Source organism: Lycium barbarum, chromosome 8, assembly GCF_019175385.1.
Source record: "Lycium barbarum isolate Lr01 chromosome 8, ASM1917538v2, whole genome shotgun sequence".
Classification (NCBI taxonomy): Eukaryota; Viridiplantae; Streptophyta; class Magnoliopsida; order Solanales; family Solanaceae; genus Lycium; species Lycium barbarum.
In genome coordinates, this window is record NC_083344.1 from 85,025,200 (window position 1) to 85,046,103 (window position 20,904).

Consider the following 20,904-nt stretch of genomic DNA (forward strand, 5'->3'; position numbering starts at 1 on the left):
TAAGATATTGAAGTTTCGGAGTCCCGAAGCATGATTAATCTATGGCTAAAGTACGTAAAAAAGTGTGAAAATGTAAAAGAAAAAGGAGTTTAACCAAAAGAAAAAAAACAAAAAGAAAAGGAAGAACTCCTTTAACGCAGTAAAATATTGCGGTAAAGGTACTATTGTACCATATTTGTTTTTGGGGTATTTTGGTTCAAGTCCGTTTTTATTGGGTCATTTTGGTTCCGAACTTTATTCCATGCTTTTGTCCAAGTATACAGTTTTTTTGATGTGGTCCCTATCCCTTTATTCTTGTCTTCACATAGATTGTCATTATATATTATATATTGGTAGATTCCCTTCAATTTTTGTGTTTATTGCTTTCTGATGGGTCCCTTTCCCTTTCGTTTATGCCTGCCATGTGACTTTCTTGAAGAATGGTTGAAAGGTGGATTTGGTCTTTAACTATGGGGGCAAGTGAGTCTTGACACCTCAAGTTGTTTACATTAAAAAACTGAATCATGTGTGGCAAGGGTATGATCCAGATGTGTTGTCCTGTATAGGCATCTGTTTAGAATACACTGAAAAGTTAGGTTTTTGGGAAGTGAAATAACTGCTACTCACAGGGCCTTCTGGTAGGTATTTTGTGGTTGAGGGTGATTCAAGCATTAAAACACTACAATCTTCCTTGTCTTGTCAGTTTGGTGTGCTTCAACTGTTTGCTTTAGATGAGGGTGAAGGTACTGTTTCAGCTCCTAGCATCAGTCACCATAAGGATCCTTGCTTTGTGTCAGTAGATGTAGAAACTGATTGTGAGTCATCTGAGGAGGAGGATGATAATGAACCTTATCCTAGTGATTACAATAGTGAAGAGTTGGAACTCTTTAGGAAGGAAAAGAAGATGCCATACATCCATTGGTTTGGTGTAAACACCTGGTGTGGATAAGTTGGATGTAAGCATCCGGTGTGGATAAGTTTTTACCATTACGCAACCTGCTGATGAAGATGAAGTTGAAGATGAGGATGAGCAACCAACTCTAAGGCCTAAGGTGATATCTGAAGCTAAGACTAGGCTTCAAGTCAAGAAGATGCAGCAACCACTAACTGGTTCAAAGAGGATTGACTTCAAGGGAGATGAGAATGGTGCGAGATTATAATGTTTTAATGCTTGAATCGTCCTCAACCAAATAATACCTACTAGAAGGCCCTGTGACTAGTAGTTGTTTCACTTCTCTAAAACCTAACTTTTCAATGTATTCTGAACAAATGTCTATATAGGACAACACATCTGGATCATACCCTTGCCACATATGATTCAGTTTTTTAATGTAAACAACTTGAGGTGTCAAGACCCACTTGCCCCCATAGTTAAAGAACAAATCCACCTTCTCAACCATTCTTCAAGAAAGTGACATGACAGACATAAAAGAAAGGGAAAGGGACCCATTAGAAAACAATAAACGCAAAAATTGAAGGGAATCTACCAATATTTAATGACAATCTATGGTGAAGACAAGGATAAAGGGATAGGGACCACATGCTTCCAAAAATTAGTATACATAGACAAAAGCATGAAATAAAGCACCCAAAACAAACAAAAAAGGGACCCCATCCGAATAGAAAAATCATACACCTAACCGAGACACAAACAGAAAAGAGCATGGAATAACGGTGGTAACCCACAAAAATCCTAACTTGAGACAACAATATAAAAACCCTAACTTGAGACAACAATATAGTACGATGGAACATGCAACAAAAAAAGACTAAAACAACCATATAAAACATGGCACAATATATCGAACAAACATTAGACAACAATAAGGAAACCCTAATTGAAACTAAAAAAGCAACAAGTTCTTACCCTAATTGAAACTAAATAAGCAACAAGTTCTTACCTGAACGGGGAGAGTATTACTCCTAGAGTCCAGTTCTTCATCGACTAGCGTATTGAGGTAGAAAATTCGGAGATTTTGGCCGGAAAATCACCCTTCCAAAGTTGGCACTGTTCATGAATTAGAAATGAATTGGGTTCGGAGGGTTTTTCCTTTGGTTTAATGGGCATTTAATTCGGGCGGGTCGGGGTTTAGTAGGTGGATCCGAGTAATGGGTTGGTAGTTAATTATTTTAGGTTAATTATAGGGCTGACCAATGATAGAGTGCTATGTAAGAAATGAAATCGTTAATTGGGTTTCCAAATGGAGCCTTTAAAAAAGGGCAAAGTAGGTCCAATAGGTTGACGCCGAGGGTATTTGAGAGCCAAAACGTAAATGGAGGGTATTTTTGTACCAAATCTAATAGTTCAAGGCATTTTAGGCCCTTTTCCGTAGAGAAAATGCTGGATGGGAAGATTTTGCTACCAAGATAAGAATCTTCATTGGAAATGATGGAGTTCATACATGACAGGTGAGTCAGATAACAACAATATTGAAAGGAGTTACATCTGGGTAGTCAGTTGAAGGAGTGACCCAAGGACAACATAAGAATGATAGATGAACCGTTGGATTCTAATAAGTTTCGAGTTTGTGGAAATTCTCTCAAAAGTAGAAGTCAACTTTTTCATGGATGTCTACTGGACAAGGTGGGAGTAGCCTTGGTGGAGGACAAGTTGCGAGAAGCGAGACTGAGATGGTTTGGGCATGTGAAGAGGAGAGACACAGATGCGCCAGTGCAACGGTGTGAGAGGTTGGCTATGGACGGTTTCAGGAGAGGTAGGCCGAAGAAGTATTGGGGAGAGATGATTAGACAGGATGTGACGCAATTCCAGCTTACGGAGGACATGACCTTAGATTGGAGGTTATAGAGGTATCAGATTAGGGTAAATGCTAGTAGGTAGTCCCGCTTACTAGTAGTCGCAGTTTTGCTCTATAGTTTCTTGCCCTTTGATTTCTACTACAATCGGTTGTTTTTTGGTACTTCGATTATCTTATTTATTTGTGGCAGCTGCTGCTCCTATTTTCAGATTGCTTTATCATGACTTTTTTGCTTTCGTTATTTTCATTTTCATACTGCTTTGAATTTGAATTGCTTGTCCTTATCTGACCTTTTTTGTCATGCTTTCTCTTGAGCAGACGGTCTCTCCGAAACAACCTATCTACCTTTCAAGGTAGAGGTAAGGTTTGCGTACACTTTACCCTCCCCAGACCGCACATTGTTGGATTTCACTGGGTATGTTGTTTATTTGTTTTTGTCTACTGGGATCTTTTGGAGATAGAACTCTGACCTCTCCCAGTTGAACTGCATTGCGACAGTGAGCAGAGAAATCTTTTTAGAATTTCGGCCGTGTTAAAGTTAAGGAGATAAGCGGTGATTATTTTTTATTTGAATTTCCATCGAGGTCGGTAGCAGAAAGAATCAAAATGGATAGATGGATTTTCAACAATAAAGAACTCCACTTAGAATGGTGGTCCCCTATTAGTATTTGCCATTGAGATAACTGCAGACTTAACCATCTATGGATAAACCTGATGGGTTTTCCATCTCACTTGTGGTTGTAGAATATTTGTAAGCGACGTCTCCCCTTCTTCCACCCTATTAAGATTTGAATAACACTCTACAAGACCCACGTGTTCAGTCCCATCAGCAGCCTGAGGCTGTTCTACCCACTCGAGAGAGGATCTAACTTCAACTTCTTCTCCCACTCTTCTGCCGACTTGTATCATCATCTACACCTCATACCTAACCGGAATTGTGAAGATGAGACCATTACTTTCCACTTCCACATATCTTGGCAACAGCTCGGACGTCCCCTCCACCTTAATACATGCCCATTGTTTTTTTGAATAAGGTAACATTTAATACACGCCCATTTAAGGTGATTCTTTAGTGAGGTTTCTTCTCCCGTCTCAATCCATTCCCCGAAAATCCCCTATCTCTTTGAATCCTTTGTACAGCCATAAGTGGGGTAGTAGTAATCAGTATAATCCAAACCCATTTCATTTTTCCTGTCAGAATGCAACCAACTGTTGGTGACCACCATTCAACAGTCATAGGTACCTGCTTCCATCTCCACTCAATTGTTTTGAAGAGTTCCGCCAATTTCCGTGTCGGAAATTCAAAGAGGAAGGAAGATCCATTCATCTCCCGGATCTGTGTTGCAGCTGATGTACTCTACTTGCTGGAAATTCATCTCTGGATGTCTGAAAGTGTGGAACTTCGTGAAGCGCTGCCAGGAAACTTCCGATCAAGCATCTGCTTAGAGTGTCATCACTCAAAATGGGTGAGCCATCTATGATCATCTTTCTGTTGTGAGTCAGCACCTCTGCTAATGGTGCATCCTTTGCTGGCCATTGACTGGTGGTGATGGCATTCACATATGTTCCATTTGTTACTAGGTTTCGGCGGACTTGACAACGATGATTCCCCTCTGCTTAGAAAGATAGGCGTATGATACGGTAAAGGCCTCCGGAGAAAACAATGAAAAGCCAGGTAGAGCCTCTGAGCCGATCCAAACGAACCACATTGAATGTGATTTCGGGCAAGATAATGACAGTCCTCTGCTCCTTCTGTACTGCAACAATGATTATAAATCCACCATATTTCATGTACTTCTGTGAATAATAAAAGTGGTAAATAATCTACCATATGATTTGTTCCCAGTATGAAAATAAATTCTGTTATCCATCCCAACTAAAGAAACTTAATTGAAGTTTTTAATCAGCCACTAAAAGAAATGATCGAGAAAAAACTTTGAATCCATAATCTCCGACGTTGGTAAGCAGTTTCACAGGTGCAAAGGTTAACAGTAAAAAGGCCTCGATAATTATGCCTGATAGAATTTTTCCTTCTGACCACACATTCTAAGTTTACTAACATAAGTGAATAATGAACTGATCCTCTTACAGAATCCTTAAAAGAATTACTCCCTCTGTCCCAATTTATGTGACACTTTTTCTTTTTAGTCCGTCCCAAAAAGAATGACACTTTCTATATTTAGTAACAAATTAATTTAACTTCCCATTTTACCCTTAATCAATGATTTATTGCCACAAAAATTTCTATGGCTTATTTTTTACCACAAGTTTCAAAAGACTTTTTTTTTCATTCTTAAAACTCCATGACATAAATTGTTGACACTCTTTCTAGCTGGGAGGAGGCTGGGATTGGGGCAAGGAATAAAAGCTACTGGAGGATCATTCCAGCTTGCATATGGTGGACAATCTGGAAAGAAAGGAACTCCAGATGTTTTGAGGATAGAAGTAGCCCTCTACAGAAGATCAAGCAAGAGTGTATGTTGCTATTTTGTTTTTGGTGTACAAAGAATCCCTCTGTAGATGCAGAATCAATCCTAGAAGTTCTTGACTCATGTAAGGATTTTACTTTCTTAGCTTCTTAGTTTTCTTTTTTCTTTTGTAAAGGGGTTTTCAGTACTGCCTAAGTACTGGTCTATAATACAAAGTTGTTACCTGTTCAAAAAAAAAAAAATTGGGACAAAGTGTATGATTTTCTAAGCAATAGAGCAGATAGGGAAACCTGCATAGTAACACCCAGGGGGAATAAGTAGAGAAATTAGTGTCTAGTCTAAAAGTGGAAGCAATAGTGGACAAGATTATAAAAAGCAGCACATACATAGAGATAGAAAAAGGGAGGTGTGGAGAAGAAGAGAGTTTCTTTGTTAACTAATGTGCCTCGGGAACACTTTAATGGCAATTGTGTAGGAACTAAGTATATTGCAAGGAAAAAAAGGGGTAGCCCGGTGCACAAAGCATCCCGCGTTAGCAGGGTCCGGGGAAGGGCTGCACCCCCAGGAGTGTGATGTAGAGTGTAGACAGCCTATCCTAATGCAAACATTATTGGCTGCTTCCACAGCTCGAAGCCGTGACCTATAGGTCACACGGAGACAACTTTACCATTGCTTCAAGTCTCCCCTTCAAAAACTATCATTTGAAAGGTTTAAGATGGGGGATATTTTCTGAAAATTAGGGGTTAATTCCTTCTTTATTCATATATATATATATATATATATATATGTGTGTGTGTGTGTGTAAACTGTAGATGACAAGTTCAACAAATGGTTTGGAAGGTTATAAATGTTGGATATTTCCAAAATTTGGGCATTAAGTCCTCTTATGTATGTGTGTGTAAGAGAAAGCGAGATATAGAAAGAGAAAGATTTGTCCGTGTGTATTATTTGGTTTCGTTAGGGTAGAAGGCTAGTAGGTAGTCGCAGTTTTTGATCTATAGTCTATTGTCCTTTGACTCTTGCTACTATATGTTGTTTTTTGTACTTCAATTATCTTATTTATCTGTGTTAGCTACTGCTTCCTTTTTTCAAACTGCTCTATTATGACTTATTCGCTTTCTTTAGGTTCGTTTTCATTTTGCTTTGAACTGCTTGTGCTTATCTGACCTTTTCTCGTCGTGTTTTCTCTTTAGCCGAGGGTCTTTCGGAAACAGCCTCCCTATCTTCCGAGATAGGGGTAAGGTCTGCGTACACTTTACCCTCCCCAGACCCCATGTTATGGGATTTCACTGGGTATGTTCTTGTTGTATTGTTTGGTTTCCTCATGTTAGTAGAACTATTTAGTCATCAAATGACGAGTATACAAACTTAACTGGTCCGATCCTTGTTTAGATAGCTTGTATGGAATTATATGATTATATAGAGCTTGAGCGCTGTGTAGTGCATTTGACTTGTATTAGTCTGAATAACATCGGTAAGTTCTATCTGATGTGCTTTCATAAATGAAATTTCATTCTCTGTGAACTTTGTAGTTATGCATGATCTTTTAGGTGCATATCCTTAGTATTTTTGAAAATTGTCAGCATTGTTAAAGTTATGTCGTGCTTCTTTTGGAGTTATATCAGTAAATAGTTAAAAATATTAGATTTCTTGTCTTCTACTTAGTAGTTAATACTTTTGTATCTGTTGGTAATTTAGTATATTATATTTCCAGAGAGTTTATTGAGGCAATCATTTTCAGGGACCCTGTAAACAGGTGTTGGGGAAACTCAGTTTCATGTAATGTTATCCACTGGCATTTCGCCGATTGGACCTACATACAAAGCTGTATATGTTAAGGCGATACCTAATAAGTATTGTACTCGGCTCATGGGGACAACAGAAGCAATTGACTTGAATCTGGCTGGTCAGACTATTTTAGATCAGATTTATGATGAGGTAAGGTAGTACATCTTGTGAAGTAAATTGGTTTTAATGTTTCAGCACTTTCTGAAGGAAGTAATTTACACCTGGTTTGTTTAGAAAGGAAACTACCAAATACTTACAAGATTTTGTGGTGTAACTAGTCTCGTTTCTTTTTCTTTGATTCCTTCCACCATAGTGAAGCCTTTTAAGTTCAGAAATGTGGGGATTCATCAAATGCAGAACTGTGTTGCTCTTGCCTCACTTTAGCAGGGAAGAGCATGCAATGGTTTCAGCGAGATGCATTATGGCAGATTGGACATATTTGGATTATTAGAGTTGATATCATGCTGTCTGATTGATTTCCAAATTCTATTGGTAACTCCGAAACAATCTGACCACTACAAATTAAGGTTATAAAAGACTTTACAGAAGAATGTTCATGATTGGTCTTTTGCATGCACAGTTACACAAGGTATATTATAATAAGAAACAGTAATAAAATCACTTTTGTTAAACTGGTATTTTTATCCTTAATGGTTTAGTAATCTGCTTTAAAGCGTAATCTGAAAGTGAAGGTTTCCTGTGAGTTGGAAATGTTTGTTACTTAATCATACTTAATTAGAACTTACTGTCTAATTGATGAAATAGTTTTCTCTCCTAGGACCTATTATACATCTTCCATCATGTGTGTGCGAAAACACATGAACATAATTCACTCTCCTCTTTGACTTGACATGTTTCTTTCCTATGATTTGATTTCACCAGCTGGGAGATCATACCCATTCTCAAACTCTCTATGTTGGAGTTACAAAGATAAGGAAATGCACTTTTCGGCATGAAAAAGAAGGCTGGATAAATGTGCATGAATTCCATGAGGTTTTAAGGTGATTAATGCACCATCGAGCTTGATTATCCTTATGGTCTTCACTTATGATGTTTGAATGTTCTATGATGTCGCATTCTGCTCTCTAGTTTACTACCTTTTTTCTGTCCCGAGGTGTTTGATGTGCAAAAGCATGCAGGTAGAGGGATTATTCTCTAGGAAGTTCCCATGGTTCATGGAGAGAATAAGGAGTCCTCCTCACCTGAGTTTGTTTCTGCAAATGTGGAAAAGCATTTTCAATTATATTACTACTGTTGTTTCTTTTAGTTGGGTTATCTTTACTATTTTTACTGTCAGTACTTCTCTTTTTTACAGTATTTTCGCCATAGCTTTTACTCTTGTATTTGTCGAACTGGTTTCTGAAAACACTTTTCTTAAGCCGAGGGTCTATCGGAGACGACCTCTCTACTTCACACAAGGTAGGGGTATGGTCTGCGTATATCCCTTTCTCCCCCGACCCCACTTGTGGTATCACACTGACATGTTGTTGTTGTAGTTGAAAGTGCTAGTTTACAGCCTTTTATGCCTTTCCTCTTCCTCTCTCTTCACTTCTGTAACTAATTATAAGTATTTGCAGAGGTGATTACAGGTATCTCTACGTCCATGGTGATGGTATCATGAGTTATGACTCCTTCTGGTTTTACCATGCAAATTCTGATTTGGCGCGTGCTTCTTGCAACAATGTTTCAAACAACATGAGATGTCTGAAGCAGGATCTAAACCAGCTAACTGATGATAATACTAATAGCAATGGCATAGGTATGCATAAGAAGTCTGTTTTTGGTGGTATGATGTTCGCCTGCTATGGTCGTGGCAAGTTGTTTTTCGGTGAACCTAATGTAGATGCCTCACCTTTCTTGGAGAACTTCCCTGGGGTTACCTTCTCAGGAACCTATTGTAACGGAGAAATTGCAAATGGAGATTTAAGCTCATACGAAAAGTGGTCTAAAGAACACAGCTCTATACGTTGCAGTTTGCACGAAAATAGCACTGTCTACCTGGTTATGTCATATACTCCTGCATTGCGACAGCATTAGAGATGTAGCTGGTATTACCTTTGACAATCCGGTGGGTAATGGCCAAAGATTTTTGGTGGTTTGAATAGGCTACTGTTCTGTACTTTTTAGTTTTGGAATTTGGTGGAATCTGGCTAATATTGTAGTCTAGCAGAGGGCCAATCTCGTGTAGATATTTCAAAAGCCATTCTGGACTAATTTAGTACTATCTTGTTGCTGTTTCCCAGTTGTAGCACGTTTGTGCTGTAAATGATATGCCTGCAAGAAATGTACTATTTTTCGTTTCTTTAAATTTGGAAAAGGGTAAAATATGCCTTAACGTTTGTCTCTTATTGCCCTTTGTTAGGCTCATATATGCTCTTAATGTTATCTTTTGTCTTAGACATTTCTATGAACAATTTAAAAAGTCTCAATATGCCCCTCGCACAAACAGCGGAGCTCTTAATGTTATCTTTTGTCTTGAAATTTCTATGAACAATTTAAAAAGTCTCAATATGCCCCTCGCATAAACAGCGGAAGCCACGTAATATATTTAGACATTTTTAAATGTTTAAAGGCTAAATTATATGTAACAACAACATATCCAGTGTGATATCATAAGTGCAGTCAGGGAAGGGTAGGATGCACACAGATCTTACCCTACATTTGTGAGGTAGAGAGGTTGTGTCCGATAGACCCTCGGATCAAAAGAATAGTATTTGACGCAGGAGTATCAGAAAAGGGACAACAACATAGTATGATACAAAATAATGCAGCAACAGATAGTAATACATGTCGAAGCATAAGAAACTACTCGATAACTGAATACTATTACTAAAAGGAAAAGAGGGGAGGAGGAGGCTAGCAACAATAGCCAGAATTAGACCGGTAGAGGTGATTACGCATAATAGATGAGAAAGTTTCGTTATAGTTAATCACTCCTGTTACGTATACACCTTAGCAACAAGTCGAGCTATATATCTCAACTGTGCTACAAGCCTTGTGCTTAACTTTGGGAACCCATTTGGTTTCAATAGTTTTGTGTAATTAGTTCCTAAATTTAGTTGATTCTCCTAGACTTTAAATATTCTTCCATTGCATTTATTCATTTTATCCTTTGAAGGGCATAAAAGAGCTAATTCTTGGCTCATTTCCGTTTTGTAGGAGCACTATATCTTGACTGAGATTCATATAATCTCATGGTGGCTCCATTTGAATCAATTTTACTCCTACTTGGACCAGAACTATTCATCTCGCGCCCACTTGGAACAAGATTCATCTCACACTCATTTAGAGCAGGATCACTTTCATTCGCATCTGATGATGAAGGTTGATCTAGATGAGAAACTGATTCATCATCACTTAAAATTCTCCCACTCAAATGAAGGGATCCTATTTGATCTAGGTCCTTAATTTATAAAGAAACAAGTCATCACTATCTCCCCTTCTTGGGTTATTCGTTCTCTAAAAATGTGACATTTCGAATTCAATTAGGCTCCCACCGTCTTGCAATCCCATGAACATTTAACCTTTTCAGGTTTTAGAGTATCACATATAGATACTCTTGCTTCCTCTCTGGCCCAATTTGCCTTGAGATTGTTGTTTAAATTAGCCACACATCCCAAAGTCTCAAAATGTTTTAGGTTGGATTTTTCACTAGTCCACAACTTGTGTGAAGTTGATGTAACTGATTTCTTTGGCACATGGTTATAAACATAGACAACAATCAGTAATGCATCTCCTCAATAGAACTCAATAGAAAACAGGAAAGTTTGCTTGAACCATGATTGATCTAACCATTTAGAGAAACTTCTATCTCCTTTCCACAACACCATCTTATTCTGGAATTTTGGAATAGTTAACTGATCAACAATTTCACTTTCATCATAAAAGCTCGTTTAATAGGGAGGCATATTCATAGCCCGTTTTATTTCTCAATACTTTTATTGATTCGTCTAATTGATTTCACACTTGTTCACATACCTCTTGAAGCAAATTATTGCCATAGTTTTATGTGACATCAAATAGATATAGCAAAAAATAAGTAACTTTATCAATTAATGTGATAAAATTAGAAGTTTCGTCCCTTACTTCACATTCATAGGACGACAGACGTCCGAATGAACCAATTACAATGAATATTCGGTTCGATTATAGTTATCAAATGATTTTATAATAGCCTTCTCAAACTGGATAATGCTCAAGTGAACTTATTCACCTGTCATAGACCATGACCGGGTCACATCATCCTTAGGATTATGTGACAAGGCAATTGAGGAAAACTAACAGTTGGATTAAAGGGACTAATATCTAAATCCATAAAATCATTTTTGATAAAGTCAGAATCAAAATAAGTTGTTCCTATGCCTTAATGTCATGAAAATTCCAATTGAAATCCAAATTTAATAAACTAACAGAGAAGCAATATCTTTAAAAGTTTGAGGAGAAATTAAAGTATTATATAGGATAAAGACTCGATATTCACATAAAACTAATTCACATGGTACATCCTTTTAATAACTTTAGTGTTGTTTCCTACATATGTCCACATTGCGCGTGTGAGACCCATTGGAAGTCCACAAAGGCTTCACATCCCTCACTATGTGGTACATGGATCCTAAGTCAATTACGACAATAGATTAATCTTAGAAATAATTATATATATAAAAAAAAAAAACACAGCTAAAAACACATATATTACTAGCATAAGGAACACAAAGTATCTTTTTAGACACATTATGCAGTGCTTTATTAGGCTTAGTGCGATCAGTAACAGAGTGACCCTTTGATCACAATTGAAGCATTTCACTTTGGTCACAAAAAAATTCTTTTACATTTCCTATCATTTTAGGATTCTTATTTGATTGAGCCTTAACCTTCCAGTTTCCGCTGGTTTACATTTAAAACCATTTATTGAGCTAGAAATTATTTTGTGCACTTTTTACCTTATTAGGCAGCCTCATATCGCTCCTCTTCTAACTCTAGGTGTTTCCTCACATCATAAATGTGCTTTTAGACTTACTGTGAGTCAGGTGAATCTACATATGCTCCTAACTTTGTGGTAGGAAACGGACAATCACACTTTTTGCTCATTAGTCAACTTAAGACCTAAGTTTAGTAACCATAGTGCTCCCACACTTAATTAGATTCAAGAGCATCCAATAGATTTTTTTTTTATAATCTTTTGAGTAAAATTCCATGTGACATCTTTATTACTCAGCAACGTAATGTGAGGTAGGAAATTCTTATTTTCAAGCTCTGTAGACTTCATCCATGACATTATTTACTATTAAAAAAAAAATCCAGCACATATTACAGTTATTGTTTTAACGTCTTACAATTGTTATCATTGAGCTTTTCACTTATGATAAGCTTTAGAACAATATTCTTTAAAGCATTAGACATGGTCATTTTTTAACACAAAAGTTCTAAATATTTGTAAAACACAAAGGTTCATAGTTAACATAAAAGCACACATGTTTAATGTTTTTGCATATACATAAATATAACACTAGCAAATTGACAGGGCTATCAAACATAAACATAAGTCCTAGAGTCGAAAGTTCACCATGTTCTCTATCATCATCTTAGGATAGATGTTATGTATAAAATAATAATATTAACTCATGCTAAGTCACCATATTATTTTATTTCAATAAATATTTTTATTTCTTGATTAAAAATGTGTTATATACACAAAAATATACAAACCGACTAGAAAATTTAGATCCTATTTCGATACGCTTATATATCAGTGGAATAATTTAATTAAATCTGAAAATTTGATTTTTATATGTTTAACGAATCAAGGAGAAAATAGACTACGAGGGAGAGGGAGTAACATAGACGTGTTGTATGTATCATATAATGATTTTCCATATATTTTACTTTGAAAAAATTCAACTGAAAATAATTATACGCTATTATATTTTTAGAACGGCATGTCCAAAAATTATTTAAAAAATATGAAATAAAAATCAGAAATTCAATTTCGAACCAAAAAAAAAAAACAAAGAATATTGAAAACGGAAAACAAGGTGAGCCACACTCTCCAGAAACGTATTTCGCTCGAGAGTGGGATTTGTCCAGGCCAACAAACCAACCTTCTTCTCCTTGGAACTAGGAGAGGCGCGACCCAAGTGCAACAAAAAAGGGTTTTGCGCGACCCAACTCACTTTTCTTCATCTTTTGGCTATTTTGATCCAATTAAAATGCGTTGTTTTGTCCCAAACATATTTAGGATTGATTTCAAGCATCAATTGCTCAAAAAATCATCAAAAAAGGTGCCAAAATTTGTTCGACAGGTCAGCGGGTCTTCCGGCCAAAATCATATTTTCCCGCTAATTTTTTTATTAATTAAATAACAATATCTCACAAACTTCATGGCCAAAAAATATGATCTACATATCGACGAAATTTTCTCGACGAGATCTATAAAATCCTAAGGTTTCATGCAAAAACTAGACATTTATAGACATGAAATAATGCAATTAAATTACAAATTTAACATTAAAACCCTAGAAACTACGTGTTACATACTAATAATGTCAACCATCAGAACACAATCCTATTACTTTGATACCAATGTAGTATTTCAATAGTTAAATACTAGTTAGAAAACTTACTGGTTTCTTCATAGCGAAAACAGATCTGCAACAACCATGACTCAATCACCGATTGTCGGGAATCCTCAAGAAGCGGATGGATTCCCTTTGTCCACAGCCTAAATATCCTCAGAAGATGCAGAACGTTTTTTCTCTTTTTGGAAAGCTAACCCTAGCCATCATATTATAGTGGGAAAAATCTCTTTTTTCTTACACCCATAATGGTGTATTTATACACTAAGTGGTCGTTTGGTACGTAGACATTTTCCCATGATTATAATTCTGGGACTAATTTATCCCATCTAGGAGATAGGATAAAATAATCTCAGGATTAATGGGATATCCCATTTTTAAGTGTGGGATGCACTTTATACTTTGTTTGGTACAAGGTATAAATTTATACCCAGGATAAATTTATACCTTCTACCAAACATGGTACAAAATTAATCCCACAGTTAGTGTTGAGATATCCCAGCTAATACCGTGTTCCAAACGACCCCTAAAGGTTAGGATTAAGGAGGAGGACTAGCTAACCGGCTAATTAACACCCCTTATGGGCGGACCCGACCCAATAGATACTTCCAACAATAAAAAAAAATATTGTTTTCATAAACTGAGATTTAGAAGTCTCAAAGACTTGACAACTTTTACGATTATGCTAAATTTTCGACACGTTTTCATACAATCTAAACATGAAAGCATTTTTAAGCTTCACACGACTTTTAAGTGCTTGAATATTTATTTAGTACTCTTGGACACTTTTTTAAGAATTCTTTACGTCTTGTAGGCGTAAAAGAGAGTCAATTACACCAAAATAGAATAGCGGGAAGTAACATCACATTGAACCCGTTTTCAACCTCCCCATATCCGGATACCTTTAACTTTATGTGTTGTTGATTTATACATTAAAGTCCCACCAAAATTAAGGTGACATACATTTTACTAATAATCTCTTTTCTTTTGCAAGATGTTATAATCCATGGGAACCGGCTTCAACACACTTTGGGGAATAGAGAATAATCTGAGGCAGAACCTAGTTATCGACGTTCCGTTACGAGTTGTGGAACCCCTTCCTCTCGAAGATCACTCATTAATGAATTTCAAAGAAAAGGCGATCTTGCATACAATAAACTAGTTGGAGCCTTCCGTAGATCCATCTTGTTAGCTCGCTATTGTGGAAGAGGCTCGAAGCACTCCTTTCTAATCACCTAACTTCGTACTTCCCTTTGGGTGTATTTCAAGTCTCAGAACCATGGTAAAATATGCATATATTTATTGAGCCCGAAGATAGAAGTCAGTTCTTTAATTTTGTTCATTTTATTCTTTTCTTTATACTTACTCATGTGCTTATTTGCTATCTGTCGTATGCTTTACTTGCTTTCATCATGCCGTAGAAAATTTGCATCTACAATTCATTCGCCTCTTAATTTGTTCCTTTTTTCTTTCTTTCTTTTTTTTTTTTTTTTAATCAAACTCCACCATCTCTAATCATAGAGAGGAAGCATTATATATATTAAGATATAATCAAGATACACACAGAAGAGTCTAGCTCCTACTTTAAATGGAACATGCTCCATTCTACCAGATAAGTAGGATTTCTAATAAGCTCCCAAAATATTATTTCACATGTGAGAGACCAATACCATCTCTCACATATAAAACAGTTAGCCCAATCAAGGCACATTAAAATTGTAAATCATATACAATTTTCTATCCAAGCAAAAGTTCTTATTGATTTTTTTTTTTCTTCTAAAGGAAGGGATTTGTGATTTATTCAAATTGATTTCCCCTTTTACCTCTCTAGGCAGAGTGTTGAAATCAGAAGTGTGAACAACATTAGTGCATTGAAGTCCCCAGTTTGCAAGCTTATCTGCTACCTTATTTCCCTCCCTGAAGCAGTGTTGTACAAACCAATCTTCAAATTGATCCAGCAACCTTTGAATGGATATGATAATGTCCCATATGTCCCAGGCAGAATAATCTAGTAGTTTGCAAGCTTATCTACCACCTGAATTTGTTACTTGTTATATGTTTTATCCACGTTCATAGGAAATCCTTAAAGTATCTAATATTTGTTCTTAATATTTTGGTCCATACAATTAGATATATCATCTAGGGTGATTAAATGTTATTCGATCATTTAGGACACTGCAATTAGTTTAAATTGATTTTTTGAACACTTGAAATTTCACATCTAGTCTAAAGTCTCAAAATTAGCAACTTAGTTAATGTGACTTCCTTTAGCTCAATCATTCTCAAAATCCCACGTAGTTCTAAATCCAGTAAGACTCACATTTGTGGACCTTGGAAGGTGCCTAACACCTTCCTTTCAAGGTAATTTGAATCCTTACCCGATCTTTGATGGCGTAGACCAATTAATAAACTGAATTTATTTGCAAGTAGTAGTCGTAAATGGTGCCCTAACTCATCTTAATTCTTTAGGTGGGGACTTTTCTCTTTAAACCCATCTAAAAGAGTTGTCAGATATGGAGACCCATCTTTCGCGAGGAAAATAAGGCGCGACAAGAATTAGAGAGTAGTACATGTTACTTACAATCAGAGAACACTTGACGGGTCAAGCGTAAAATCAATAAATAAAAAGCCTGAATTAGTACACAAGATTTTATTTGTTGTTAATCATCGGTAACGACGTCAAAATTTGACGAGCACAAAATATAACTTTAAATTATACACTCTGCTAGTCAAATATAATATAGATAGATTCCCGTATCCACAAGGATTGATGCAAATAATATCTCAAACGAAACTCGTTTTAGTACTATTCAGGAAAATAATATTTATAATTGAGGTGGTTAAAACCAAAGTGTTATGACTGAAATTTAATAATAACAAAGATCTACAGAAAGCGCCATACGATATGTATTTATCAATAAGAAAAACAAGAGCATAGGACAAGACGGATGCAAAATTTCAGCAATTAGCTCCAATTATTATTCAAGATTTTTTTAATAGATCTATTGATTATTTAAAATTCAATAGTTAATTAGGTTATTCATGAACTTGAGAAACTTCTTTCGAATGAATTCAGGTTCAATCAAATAAACTAATGAGAAGTCCTGACAATATGCAAAAATCTACTAACCGAATGAATCTTGGGACGATTTCCCGCGAATATCGTCCTTGTATAACTCAAATAAATAGTTCAAAATATCTTGTGATTACTCAAAAGAATTAATCACCATGAGACAAATTAGATGATGCAAAAACTATTCGTAAACTACTTCTTCTTGCCATAAAAGTTCTCTAGAATATCTCAACAATCGTTTTAAACTTCCATCAACAAATTTAACTTTTCAAACAAGAATCGAATCTAAAAACGTTAAAAAAATTTAAAAATGTCAATCAATATATCATGTCTGTCAAAACACTAGGATAGAATTAACCCACGAACAAGGTAAAGTATATCACAGAAAAGAAGAAGAAACTGGAACCATGCAAAGTATCGATCTAAATTCCGTCTTGAATCGTTCTTCCCCAAAGACGAACTAGCTAGCGTCGTAGCTCGTTTCCTCCCTTCTTGCCAAGAGTCGTTTGTAGAGCCCAATCCAAGTTCCAAGGGTGGCCTTTGGGTAAAGCTGCTGAAGATTGGGCTTTAGGCCCCCATCTTTTGAAGGGCAATTCATAGGAATGCCCCTCATTTGGGGCGGTCTTTAATTTTTGCCCCTCAAATTGCTGGTCTTTAATTTTTACCCTTCGCGTAGAAACCCTGAGGTTCTGGGTTCGAACCCCGGCTTTAACATAAAAATAAAAAATAATTTCGTAAGGCAAGACTTGGGAAAAGTTATGCCGGATCCGGCATAAGCACCTTAAGGCATAATTAAAGTTATGCCGGATCCGACATAACTTTTATGCCTTAAGGTAATTTATAAGGCAGACTTTTAGTTATGCTAGAGACAGCATAAGTTGTCTTAAGGCATAACTAAAGTTATGCCGGATCCAGCATAACTTTTATGTCTTAAGGCAATTTATAAGGCAGATTTTTAGTTATGCCAGAGACAACATAAGTTGTCTTAAGGCATAATTAAATTTATGCCGAATCTAGCATAGGTTGCCTTATAAGACAAACTTTTAGTTATGCCTTAAGGCAACATATGCTGGATAGTTATGCCTTAAGGCAACTTATGCCGCATAAGACATATTTTTCTCAAAGCCTTGCCTTGCGAAATCATTTTTATTTTTATGCCTGAGCGGTGTTTCGAACCCAGAACCTCAGTATTTTCGGCTACCTTTCTAAGCGAAGGGCAAAACTTAAAAATCACCAATTTGAGGGGCAAAATTTAAAGACCACCCCAAAAGAAGGGAAATCCACGCAAAAAAAAATGTCATTTGGAGGCCCCATTTTATAAAGTATAAGCTTTTGTTTAAAAAAGAAAAAGTACTACAGATTTTTATAAAAACGGAATGTATCTTTGTACTTTGATTTGACATAAAGGCTTCAAATAAAGCTTGTAACGTGTAAAATAAAACAATTATGGAAAGGAAATGAAAAAGTAATCATTAATTTTTCTTTTTACTTTTTCAATGAAAGTAGGACTTTTCATTTCCTTTTTTGGGCAACGCAAAACTCGTAAAGCTTGTAACGTGTAAAATAAAAAAAATTATGGAAAGAAAGTGAAAAAGTAATCATTAATTTTCTTTTTGCCTTTTCAACGAAAGTAAGACTTTTCATTTCCTTTTTTGGGCTACGCAAAACTCACTCCTTTTCCTAAATATCAACGTAAGCTTCCTCTTTTTTTATATTTTCTTTGTTCGTTCGAGCTTCAAAAAATTTCTGTTTAGCAATATTATTCTTGAACCAAGCAAGAGCAAAAGTGTGTGCCAAAAGAAATTATCGATCTACATTTTCTTGAATATCAAGCATTATTGAAAGTTGTAACGGTCGTTATAGTTCTTTACTTCTTTTGGCACTTTCGCCACTTCCGAGCGTTTATTGACTCATTTTGACCTGAGGTTGACTTTTGGGCAAATGGACCTTTTCCGGAGTTTCGTCAACTCCGAGAGGTCCGGATAATTGTTTAGAACTTGCATGTATGATTGGTTCGGTTCTCAATGCATTTTGATGCATTTCGGGACTTTGGATGGGAAATGGGAAGTAGGCACCGGTGGTTAACTCGGTCAACGAGACCTCCGTTGGAAATTTCGAGATCACGAGTGCGTTCGTAACGTATTTTTGTATGAGTTTAGGTGGTCGGGGTATGAGCAGATGGCGCTCGTTTGATCTTGTTTTTTCCAGATTTCGCAATTCTGCTTCTTTTATGCTCCGATCCTCTCAATGTCTTCTTCGTTGAGTTTCTGCAAGTAAAAACCTTACTTTAGATCAAACGAGCACATTCCATCATGTAAAATACTGAAAACACGTCTATATTATCGGTAAAATGCCACAAATTATAATCGAACTTAGCTAGACCCATTATAGCCTGCCTTTTAAAACATTGATCGTACGTTGAATTTGCAATGCCTCCTCGATATAATAATTTTTTATTCAACAAAAATGGTCAAGAATACCCTTAAACTATTACTTTTACCCTCTGTTAAATTTTGGTATAAAAATGTACTTTCTTTCTAATAATATTTTTGGACCACACTTACCCTTAATACTAACGGTTGACCAAATAAAATGCACACCTATTTAGTTTTTTTCAAAACATCTTTTCTAATTGGAGGTTAATTCAGAGGAAATTGAATTTTGATAATGTTATTAATAGGTTTGGTAATAATGACTTTCAAATTAAAAAAATCTAGTTCATAAACTTATTTTGTATACAGTTCCAACAATTATTACTTGGGAAATAAGAAAGAGAAGATGCTCCGGCAGATATGGAGACAAGAAAGAGTTTTTACTCTCCTATATGGATTTATGAAATATTAAAGCTGCCTTGCTAAGGCTTTTCAATAATTGATACAAAACAGTCTTGACCAAATTAATATTTGTGATATAATAGAAAGGATGAGGCATGTTATAAGGTAGTCAGTGGTTCACTGAATGAAAATAAACACTGATGGGAACCTCTTGAATGCCAAATAGCAGCAGGTATATGATGATTGATCAGAGATGACAGAGATGAATCCATAATGACATTTGCCTACCTGTTATATCCACTAGTAACAGCTTGACTAAGGCTAATTAAGGCAATCAAGTTTGGCGTAGAGGGGAACGACCCGGTCGGTCGTTTTGAGAACAAATGCTTTATTTTGCATGTCGTCTATTCCAGAAGCTCCGTAATAATTATTTTGACTTGCTTACAAAAATTTGAAGTCTAAATGGATATCATTTGGTTCACTTTGGGAGAAGGTTTCATTTTTGAAAACCCCGGTGTTTAATTATTTGGATTAATTGATTGTTTGGGGAAAACATGCTTTGGTTGGTGATCTGAAGATTCTGTTAGATTTGTAATATTATTTATGGCCTGTAGAAATTGACGGAACTAATTTTAGAGTTTGTTTGGTTGGGTTTTGACAATTTAGTCGGTTTTAGCATTTAATATGCCTATTTATGGCGGAAGAGATGCTCACGGGAAGAAATAAGACTTGAATTGGAAATTTGTTGGGTCCATTAGCTTCGTATTGATGTTTATGACTTAGTTGAGTCGCTGGTTCGGTTCCCGAGGGTCTCGGGGGTATTTTGGACTTTTGGTTGGGATTTTGGTTTTGGAGTTGACCTTCGTCAACACCGGGTCAAGGAGACCTCGTGTGATTGATTTGAGTTCTCGAGCAAGTTCGTTGCATGTTGTAAGACTGGTTTGCATATTTGGTTTGTGTCCGGGGGGTTCCGGATAATTTTCGAGGGTCGATTCCGAGATTTGGTATTCAATTCTGGTGTGCTTCATCGCGATCGCGCTGACAAGTGTCTCGATCGCTATGGCTGGAGAAGCTGAGGGCCACGATCACGTTGAACAAAAATAGGTCGGGTCAGGGTCAGGCCTTTGCTATTGCGAGAAAGACCCCGCGATCGCGAAGAAGGATCTGCGTCCAATGGTATTTAATTCCAAAAACGATCCAAAACATTTCATTCTCATATTTGAACTTGGAGCGTCGGATTGGGGAGCTTTTAGAGAGTTTTTTCAAGATTCTTCAATGGGTAAGTCTCTAATCCTCTTTTCATCATTATATCATCAAACTAGTATGGGATTTCATCTTGGGAATCATGATTTGAACTAAGAAATAATGGGATTTAAGAACCCTAAGCTGGAAATAAGGGTTTCTTCAATTAATCGTGAAATTGATGTTGGATTTGATTGATTCTTGGTAACTAGACTCCATAGACCATGGGTAAACTAGTTATGAGTTGAATATCCCATTTTACCGTTCGGGGCTCGGAATCATATTTTGTAG

The 20,904-nt window shown here is 36.3% G+C and overlaps 1 protein-coding gene across 5 annotated transcripts; it reads left to right on the top strand.

Annotated features, from left to right (window-relative positions):
• The first annotated feature begins 3,066 nt into the window (after positions 1-3,066).
• Positions 3,067-9,298, top strand: LOC132606259 (F-box/LRR-repeat protein At5g63520-like). 5 transcript variants are annotated; one of them, XM_060319670.1, is made up of 7 exons: positions 3,084-3,769; positions 3,934-4,201; positions 4,317-4,410; positions 5,068-5,288; positions 6,906-7,102; positions 7,835-7,953; positions 8,530-9,298. In XM_060319670.1, exons 5-7 carry the CDS (start codon positions 6,947-6,949, stop codon positions 8,987-8,989), a joined length of 735 nt encoding a protein of 244 aa, XP_060175653.1. In that variant the 5' UTR covers positions 3,084-3,769; positions 3,934-4,201; positions 4,317-4,410; positions 5,068-5,288; positions 6,906-6,946; the 3' UTR covers positions 8,990-9,298. The 5 variants fall into 5 exon arrangements, with proteins under 5 accessions (XP_060175658.1, XP_060175656.1, XP_060175657.1 ...); XM_060319675.1 differs by having other exon boundaries at positions 3,067-4,201; positions 8,542-9,298; XM_060319673.1 differs by having other exon boundaries at positions 3,082-4,201; positions 5,068-5,210.
• The last annotated feature ends 11,606 nt before the right edge of the window (positions 9,299-20,904 follow it).

Bases quoted from the DNA above. Each gene is read 5' to 3' on its own strand.
- LOC132606259 (XM_060319673.1), top strand. From the start codon at position 6,947: ATGTTATCCACTGGCATTTCGCCGATTGGACCTACATACAAAGCTGTA. The intron at 7,103-7,834 runs GTAAGGTAGTAC...TGATTTCACCAG, and splicing joins TAGATCAGATTTATGATGAG to CTGGGAGATCATACCCATTC. The intron at 7,954-8,529 runs GTGATTAATGCA...AAGTATTTGCAG, and splicing joins GAATTCCATGAGGTTTTAAG to AGGTGATTACAGGTATCTCT.